Consider the following 10,142-nt stretch of genomic DNA (forward strand, 5'->3'; position numbering starts at 1 on the left):
GCATGAACATCCATTTGTTTCTTCAAAAGAAAATACAGTATCACTTTTCATTTTATTCGTTTCTCACTTAAACGCATAAATTAACAACATAGTAATATAAAAAATTTGATGCCAAATACATATGCTTAACTTGAAATAAAAATAAATTGATATAGTATTAAATTATAAAAATGTAGTGAAAATTAATATCTCCATCTCTCATTCCCACCCACCCAGCACTTCAATTAATTTATGGAGTATAAAATAAATGTTGTCTTCTTTATCTATCTACACTCTCCCAGCTCACGCTCTTTCTTCTTTATCTATACTAGTATTTACACCCGAGCTATGCACGGGACATAAGAGTTTCACATAATGAATTCAAAATATAGTAAATATATAGAAAATAAGAATTCAAAGAAGCAATGTAAAGATATAAAAAAATAGAAATGTACTTTAGACATATTTACATAAATGTAACTGATGAAGTGATCTATTAAACTTAATAGATCTTATACTATTAGTAATAATAGTATAATACTATTATACTATTAGTAATAATAGTATAAGATCTATTAATCTTAATCCCAAATAAATTATAAGAAAGAAAAAAGTGGATGAATAAATAGATTGAATTGCCCTTAATTGCCTTAAGGGTACTTTGGTCATGAATATATTGGAAATAGCCAAAAAGTAGTTGAATTGATATTAACTTATAGTTGATGGACATTAAAAGATATTATGAAATGTTACAAACCAAATTTACTTATTTGGGATAGTTGGTGTATTAAAAAAGATGTTCCTTCTAAATTCACTTTCATCAAAATTAAATTCCATACATGATCATTTTCATAAACATAATAGACTTTCATCAAAATTAAATTCCATACATGATCATTTTCATAAACATAATAGTTGAAAAGCATAAAAAAGGAAATATAACTCAAAGTCATAAAAAACATTATGTAAAAATAAATCAAAATCCACTCAATTATAACAAATACAAATGGTAAACATTTTAAAAATATCATTACACATTCTTTATAAAAAAAATGATTCCTAGTACTATTAGTTTTGATACCTAAACTTGGTTAGTAGTATCATATTTAATACAAACATTTTAGTTATGTAATTTTTTATCATGCTTTTATCAATCTTTTAATGTATCGTATAATTTATTATTTTATAAGTATTATTGTTTTAAATTTTTTAAGCATAATAAAACTTACAATAAATTCATGTCAATAAATTATAGTACTAATCAACAATTTTTAAAAACATTTAATCAAACTAAATAATAAGTGAAAGTAATTTAGACATATGAATAAATTAGATCATAGAAGTTTAAAACTTATTTGAGAAGCGAAGATAGAAATTTTTGATTACCAAATAGTCACAGTTCAGTACTTTATTCTTAAGAATATATATGAACTCTATAAGTTTAGATTCATTTAAAATATTTACAATTTCATCAAATTCCATAATTTATTATATAAACTTAGTAGTATATTTAATTAATTGGAGCCTAATTAAAATATTAAATTGAAGACTAATTAAAATATTTTAAATATTTTAATCGAGTAAACGTAGGATGAAAATTGAAAAGATTACATATTTGTGTTGTCGTTTAGCTTGTAAAGTAATTCGGAGGAAAAAGATTGCAATAATGAATAAAATTTAGTTTTAATCAAAATAGAAGACAAATTAACCTCTCTAGCATAATTCCAACTTTTATATAAATAAAAGGAAATTAATATATAAATATAATTACTTAATTATAAAAAATTATTTTAAAATTTTACAATATTAAAATTCTATAAATAGTCAAATTAAACCTAAGTAATATCTACTCCTATATAAAATAATAATCCCTACAAACCCTACATGATACAAAACCACCAGCATCTCTCTCCCTCCCTGCCCCCTCTCCGCCTCACCCTCTTTTCCCCCTCTCAATCGGCGGCAACCTGCCTCGCCGCCGCCACGCCCACCAACCTGCCTCGCCGCCGCTACTTCCTCCCTGTCGCGTCACTCCTCCACCGCTCCACCGCTACTTCCTCGCCACTCCTCCGTGCTGCCTCGCCGCGCCACCACGCTTCCTCGCCGGATTTCTCTTTCCTCTCCTTTTTCTTGTTCTCCGACGGGTAAAGATCGGATCTTTGAATGAATCCTCCGCTGCCACACTTCTCCCTCTTCTTCCTCTTCTTTTTCGTCTTCTCAACTTTCCTTCCATCTCTCTCGCACCGAATCCACGTTTTCTCGGCCAGCCGCCGCTGCCTCATCTCCCTCAGCCTGCCTCCCTTTAGTCGGAGCTGTCGCCGGATTCCAAGCACCTGCTATGCTGCCATCAAAAATTAGAAAATCAGTCCACAAAAATGCAGATTCAATTAATGGTGAGTCTATATAAATATGTTGAACTTCTTGGAAAAGCTATTTTTCCTCAATTTCATTGGACCAATTTTTATTCAATAATATTTGTCTTCTCATTAAACTATTAAGTTTATATAATAAATTAGTCTACAAAATGCAGATTCTAGTCCATCTATTTAAAATTGTTTCAAATCTTCTTCAAGAAGTTTGCATTTGGTTGGACTACTTGAGAAGTCACTATTGCTCTATAGGGTTGCATTTTTTCTCAAAATGACCAAAAGGGCAAACAAAATAGCTTTAAAATTTCCCGCCAAAAAGGGCAAATAAGTCTTTTCATTAAACTGTCACTTTAGATTAGTATAGATATCTCTCTCTCTTTCTGTATCTATATTTGTATCTATAGTTTCCTTCTCCTCTCCATTCAGTAAATATGTCAATAAACACGCGTGGCTTTCTTCAAGCTCTCTGATCTATACTCTGAGCACGTACGACCAAAGCTCTTCGCGATAAAGGTAAATACTAGTAATTATTTGGAACATATGAAAAAACCCTAAATATCTGTGCTCGCTTGCTCCAATATCTGTCATAACTATGCCTTTAATTGCATGTAATAAGCGTGCTACCTGTTTGTCTTCGTTATGTTTACGGATTCACAGCCTATTTTGTGCGTATTTATTTGCTAATCAGGTCCAGATCCATTCTTCGCTGCAGTGAATTTATCTGCATGATTGTTGTGAATCGTGATTGTTTCTCACTTTGACTGAATGCAAGATTTCGGCTCATGGTTTTAGGTTCAGAGAGTTTCTTAGTTGAATTAGGTTTTGGGGCTTCTGTCTTCTATGCGATTCTCTAGTGGTATTAGTCGTCAAGGGAGAGATCTGTTACTCTTAAATGTGGTGCTATTTACCAGTTGTTGAATTTCATCTTCTTTACTTCATCAGCTTTCGTTAAAGATGTTAGTTTCCATTTTGGGATTTTATTTTTCATTATTGGCATGGCTTAGAATTTAAAATGGACATTTGATGGAGATGTCTAATTTGATTTTTGTTTTACTTTAGTTGGGAGGCTTAGATTCGTGACTTCCATAAATATTTTTAATGTTGACTTATGGATTGCAGTCTAATGTGTCCTGTTGTTCTATTAATAATGGAAACGAATTATATTGATGGTGATTTTATATGTTCCAGAATTTTTTTGAATGAGTGTATAGTAATACTCCGTATTTGGTAGGTGACCTTATAGCATCGTTGGGTTAAAATTTGATTTCTTAAACCATGTGTAAAAGCTGAGAAATCTATATGGACACCAATACTGAGATCAATATGAAAGCTTTGGCCACTTTACATAGCCTGCTTTATTTATTATGCTTAGTTACTTGTTCTTTGAATGACATCAAATGTTAAAAGTTCCACATTGCTATAACTGATCAGTATTTTTCTTTTTTATATCACCTGAACATGTTAAAATACTAAAATTATTAAGATTGTTCCCAGACTGGATGTCACATGTTCATTTATTTACAAATGTTTTATTGTTTTGGGTATCAGGAACAACAAAGTGCAGCCCGGTGAAGTTTCAGCAATTCATATCTAACTCGGCTGCGGACATTTTTTGAGATAAAAATCAAAATTCATTCACTGTGGTACAACTGAGCAGAGTTCGTTCAATTAAAAGTTATCCCGTGATCACTTAGATGAGAAAATAGGTCAACTCTTTGATATAGGCTCTAACAAGTGCCGGCATGCAGATGGTTTTAGTTGGACTTTTAGTGGTGTCAAGGTTTTTGTTAATCCGCAATCACTAACCAAACAACAGTGAAATTGAGAGGAACATTACACATGCTAAGTTGTGAACTCTTTGAAGTTATATTGTTTATTTTCTTTCAAGTGGTCAAAGGATTTCCTGATTAACCTCATAGTCTGCTCATCTCAAGGTGAAAGTCAACCTTGGTTTTGACCTACCTGCTGCTTGAAACCCTTGAGGATAATGCAGTTCGTCTTTTAAATCTAGAAAAAGGGAAAAAATGGAATATGAGACGCTGATAACTGATTATCAGCCAAGTTCTAGAGGGCGGGTGCTTGCTGCTATTGGACCGGTGCTTTGGATTGCTGTCAGCTATGTAGACCCAGGGAAATGGGCAGCATCTATTGAGGGAGGTGCTCGGATTGGTTTTGACTTATCCTTACTGGTGCTTTTAGTAAACTGTGCCGCTATTTTATGTCAGTACCTCTCTGCACGCATAGCAATTGCCACTGGAAAGAATCTTGCACAGGTGGGTTTTTGTTTTCAATATTTTGCTTCTCATTAGGTGGATAAGTTCTCCCTGTAACATTATTTTAAATTATATCTGAAATCTGAGAAAATAGATTAAATGCGAAGTCATTTAGGGTGTATTCAAATTTGATCTCTTGCAAGCACCATATTATCAGGGAGATGGACTGGTTAGTATTAAGGTTATCTGCTTGAACATTCTCAAATAGCCTTAAACTTTAACTAGCTAGCTTCCAAAAAACTGTGTTTCAATCTCTGAGGTTAACCATCCTGCATAATTATTTTTCTCTTATCAAATTTCAAGACAACAATTATCATTCATGATAACTCTACTTACCTGAAAGTTGTTCACATTCCATATGTCTAGTTGGCGACCTTGAATAGATTGACAATTATTTATCTAGGATTGCCTTACTGTCCGAATTAAAATCTTCAACTGCCCCTTCTCCGCTCTATATAGAATTCCTTATGCTTTTTAAACCCCAAAAAGAATGTGAACTTACGGTTGTTGATGATATCGTAGATTTGCAGCGAGGAATACAATGATTTCACATGCATACTTTTAGGAATTCAAGCAGAGCTCTCTATGATCGTGTTAGATCTCACAATGGTAATTTTATTCCATCAGATGTTACATTGGCTTTCGCTATTTTATGTAACATTCTCTCTTTCTAACTGTACAAATGTTTATTCTGGTAGATCCTGGGTACTGCTTATGGCCTTAATGCTGTCCTTGGAATTGACCTATTTAATTGTGTTTTCTTGACTGGCTTTGATGCCATTCTGTTTCCGTTTCTTGCTAGCTTCCTTGTAAGTTTCTATGCTTCATTGTGCTACAGTTTGTTTATCGGATTCTTGCAATATTTTAGTTACCATGCAACTATTTTCCAGGGAAATCCCAGGGCAAAGATCTTATCCATATGTTTGGCATGCTTTGTATTAGCATCTTTTGGCTCGGGAGTTTTTGTAACTCAATCAGAAACCTCGCTCTCCATGGATGGGATTCTTAATAAGCTGACTGGAGAAAATGTGTACACACTCATGAGCATCGTTGGAGCAAATATCATGCCCCACAACCTATACCTCCATTCTTCTATTGTACAGGTTTGAAATCTATCACTCATATGGTAGCTTTTTTGTTGCAACTTGCAAATGTGTGCTTTGAGAGTATTGGGGGGCTCTCTCATACAATGCTTTTGCAGCTCTAGACTATCATCCGTGTACAGTGTTTTGTATTCCCGGTTCTGTGATTTCCTGGTAGTTTTATCTAATGAATTTTTAACTATGTTGACTATGCTTAACTTCTTTTTGCAGGTTGAGGGGCAAATAGATGTTTCTAAAGAGGCATTATGTTATGACCATTTTTTTGCCACTTTGTGCATCTTCAGTGGAATTTTCCTGGTGAACTCCATGCTAGTGAACTCAGCTGCTAGTGTGTTTTATAGTAGTGGAATAATTTCACTCACTTCACAGGATGCATTATCATTACTCGACCAGGTTGGTAGCAGGAATCACTAAGTTTTGTCTTGTGCACTATACCATTTAATGCAAGTTTTTGCTGTTTCTACTGTATTTCATTTAGTATTAAATTTTTTGGATGATGATGCAGGGATTTCGAAGTATGTTAGCTTCAGTTGCTTTAATATTCATCATGTTTGTCTCCAATCAACTTGTAGCTGTATCTTGGTGTCTTGGAAGGCAAGTGACTACCCCTGATTTCTTCAGATTGGAGATTCCGGATTGGCTTCACCGAGCCACTATCAGAATAATTGCCATAATTCCAGCTCTTTTTTGTGTTTGGAATTCAGGAGCTGAAGGTATATTTCAACTCCTGATCTTTGCACAGGTTGTGGTTGCTCTTCTGCTTCCATCTTCTGTCATCCCTTTATTTCGAGTTGCTTCTTCCCGATCGATTATGGGAGTCCACAAAAATTCTCTTCCGGTGGAATTCTTTGCTCTTGTCTCCTTCATTGGCATGCTGGGGTTGAAGATTGTGTTTGTCATTGAACTGGTATTTGGAAGTAGTGATTGGGTTGTTAGTTTAAGGTGGAACATTGGAAGTAGTGTGCCTATTTCATATATCATTCTTCTGAAAGTTGCTCTTGCCTCCTTGTGTTTGACACTTTGGCTGGTGATTACGCCATTGAAGTCTGCAAGTTCTGGTGTAGATACACAGGCATTGAAGTGGGACAGCAAAGTTGCTGTCATTGATCCATCTGTAGAGACAGCTCCAACTGAAGTTAGTGATCTCCAACATCGAGTGGAAAAGTGTGTGGAAAAGCAGGAAACTGCATTATCATCTGAGATATTCACTGGGAGCCATCAGAACTTACGGGCTCCAACTCCAGATCTGAGTTTACCTGAAACACTTCTGGATTCTGAGGTCAATCTAACAACAATTCAGGAGAATACATCTGATAATACATTTTCAAAGCCTGCTCCAGGTAATCCTGAGGCACCAGCAAGCATTTCAGAATCTTCCTTCCCTGGATCTGGTGTGATTGATAAAAGTGAATCATCAGTTGATGTTGACTTGAGCACAGAATCAAAAGACGTGGTGGAGAAGACGTTGAAAATTGAGGGAGATATCCTGAATGAGAAGGACTACGAATCAGATAAATGGAAGCCCCATGAGTCGATCAAAGATGTTTCTGAGAGTGGTCTGTCCTCAGATGGTCCAGGATCTTTCAGAAGTGTTGGTGGAAAAAATGATGACGTGGGAAGTGGTGCGGGAAGTCTGTCAAGAATAGCAGGGTTAGGCCGTGCTGCAAGGCGCCAGTTAACTGGCATACTTGATGAGTTCTGGGGGCAGCTGTTTGATTTCCATGGACAAGTTACACATGAAGCCAAGGCTAAGAAATTGGATGTTTTGTTGGGGGTTGATTCTAAGGGAGACTCAAAGTCTTCATTGGCTTCAGTTAAACTTGAAAGCATCAGTAAAGAATCTACTGGATATATCCCTTCTCCTGGTGGTGGTAGAGGACCTGATCTTTTAAGAACTCCTAGCTTTTTCAATTCTTACATGCAACATATCGGACAAAGTAACATTGCATCACCTCCTGGGGTTCAGCAGGGGTCACCAATGTGGTCTAACCAAATGCATCTGATAGATGCATATGTGAGGACTTCCAACCACAACATCCTTGACAATAGTGAGAGGCGCTATCACAGTGTGCATATCCCATCATCATCTGATGGTCTTGGTCAACAACCAGCAACTATTCATGGTTATGATATAGCATCATATCTGGGTCAAATGCCTAAAGAAAAAGGTTCTGAATATCAAAAAAGCCAGTTGGAGTCATTAAAGCAAACATCGGTACCCTCAGTTAAATCAAACTCTATAGATTCGTATAGTCGACCGTCAGGGCAGAAGCCACAAAATGGGTTGCGCAAGCCACCAGGTTTTCACAATGTTCCCGCTGTCTCTCGAATCAATTCATTAAAATCTGAGAGACCTTTTCAGGACATTAAAGCTCATGAACCCGTGGATTACAATAATAACTCGCCCAATGAGAAGAAATTTTACAGCATGCCAGATATATCAGGGCTCTATATCCCTCATCGAAATTCCTCTGATAAAAGCTCTCAAAGGGATAATTCAATTAGCCGCCCAGCTCGAGAGCCGATGAGTTCAAGTGCTTCTTCATGGGTTGGCACTGCATTAGGATTTAACGAATATTCACCTCCGAAGGTTTGTAGAGATGCTTTTTCGTTGCAATTCAATTCTGGTTCAGGTGCTGGTTCGTTGTGGTCTAAGCAGCCTTATGAACAATTTGGTGTGGCTGATAAGTCACCCTCAAAAACTCCAGAGGCTGCATCACTTATTGAAATGGAAGCGAAGCTTCTGCAGTCTTTTAGAAGTTGCACCTCGAGACTTCTAAAGTTGGAAGGATCTGAGTGGTTGTTCCGACAGAATGATGGAGCTGATGAGGACCTTATTGATCGAGTAGCTGTAAGGGAGAGAATCCTCTACGAAGCCGAAACTAGGACTGTTGACAGAAAGCTTAGTACTGTCATGAGGATCGATGAAACAGACAGGTCAAAGTCGATGTCAGTTCCTAACTGCGGTGATGGATGTGTTTGGCGGGTAGATCTCGTTCTAAGCTTCGGGGTTTGGTGCATCCATAGGATTCTTGAACTTTCCCTCATGGAAAGCAGACCTGAGCTTTGGGGAAAATACACCTATGTACTAAATCGTCTTCAGGTAAAACATTACTACTGTACTATTTACTATATTATGCTCCTGAGGACATTCTGTTATAAACAGATAACAAGCAAGGTTGCTTTTCTTGTTTTGTTGACATCCATAGACATTATTTTGTTGTCAGCTTTACCGAAATATAAAGGAGAATTTCTAATATTGGATCAGCTACATATTTTTTTTCATTCTGATCCTAAAATGTATGTTCGCTGCTGTAGGGGATTATTGACCCAGCTTTTTCAAAGCCTCGTTCCCCAATGGTGCCCTGCTTCTGCCTTCAGTTTCCTGACGGCTACCAGCAAAAGTCAAGCCCGCCTGTTTCAAATAGCAGTTTGCCACCCCCTTCAAAATTAGGCCGGGGAAAATTCACAACTGCAGCAATGCTTCTAGACATGGTTAAAGATGTTGAACTTGCTATATCTTGCCGCAAGGGGCGAACAGGCACTGCAGCGGGCGATGTTGCCTTTCCTAAAGGCAAAGAAAACTTGGCGTCTGTTCTGAAAAGATACAAGCGGCGGTTGTCTAATAAACCTGTTGGTGAGAAGGCAGAAGCCGGACAAGGATTGCGAAAGGTAGCTGGTATATCATCTCCATTATCATCTCCTCAGGGGTTGTAGTCATAGGGGCTGGGATGAATGCTTGTTGGCATGATTCAGGAGGAGCTGCTATAAACTAGCAGTCAGTCAGTCAGAAGAGTCCCCTTTCTCCTTCCCTTGTGTATTAAAATCTTCACTGCACTTTTAGTACTTTGTCGTGTATACATAGGATAAAACTGTGGTGGTGGATGCAACGCATCTGCAGAAGGAAACGGAAACCAAAACGGATTAGAAGAAGAAAGGTGGAAGTATATTTTTATTGAAAGTGGAAACTAGTTTTAACTTGGAAACTGGTGTGGTATATAACTATTCCTACGATGAAGCAACCGCCAAAGCTATATGGCAGACAGCTCGCTTGCTGAACCCTTCTGATTTCTTACCTTTCTACCAACTAACCAACTTCGCATTTTGTAGTATAGTATTTAAATTCCAAATACTAGAGAGGTTTTATCAGCTTCATGTTCACGAGGTTATGAATAAATGCACAGTGCTATATGCGAGGAAAAGAGAGAGCTTAGGGTGAGTTGTTTTGTGGATTTTTTTTTATGTTTTATATCTTCTAATCTCATGTCTATTTATAGGCACTAGCATAAGCACAAATATTTCTACATATAAGCATAAATATAGTATCAGCGTAGACTAACAGTAGTTAGAATCTAACTATTGCAATTGAGACTGGAAAAATGCTATCTAGACCACAAAGTTTTGATGAGTTATTTATA

At 36.6% G+C, this 10,142-nt stretch overlaps 1 protein-coding gene across 2 annotated transcripts; it reads left to right on the forward strand.

Moving 5' to 3' along the window:
• Window positions 1-1,869: 1,869 nt before the first annotated feature.
• Window positions 1,870-9,785, forward strand: LOC121792214 (ethylene-insensitive protein 2-like). 2 transcript variants are annotated; one of them, XM_042190074.1, is made up of 9 exons: window positions 1,870-2,372; window positions 2,775-2,861; window positions 3,897-4,621; window positions 5,144-5,230; window positions 5,320-5,430; window positions 5,512-5,724; window positions 5,935-6,117; window positions 6,230-8,827; window positions 9,043-9,785. In XM_042190074.1, exons 3-9 carry the CDS (start codon window positions 4,373-4,375, stop codon window positions 9,439-9,441), a joined length of 3,840 nt encoding a protein of 1,279 aa, XP_042046008.1. In that variant the 5' UTR covers window positions 1,870-2,372; window positions 2,775-2,861; window positions 3,897-4,372; the 3' UTR covers window positions 9,442-9,785. The 2 variants fall into 2 exon arrangements, with proteins under 2 accessions (XP_042046008.1, XP_042046009.1); XM_042190075.1 differs by lacking the exon at window positions 2,775-2,861.
• Window positions 9,786-10,142: the final 357 nt, after the last annotated feature.

Source organism: Salvia splendens, chromosome 2, assembly GCF_004379255.2.
Source record: "Salvia splendens isolate huo1 chromosome 2, SspV2, whole genome shotgun sequence".
NCBI classification, from domain to species: domain Eukaryota; kingdom Viridiplantae; phylum Streptophyta; class Magnoliopsida; order Lamiales; family Lamiaceae; genus Salvia; species Salvia splendens.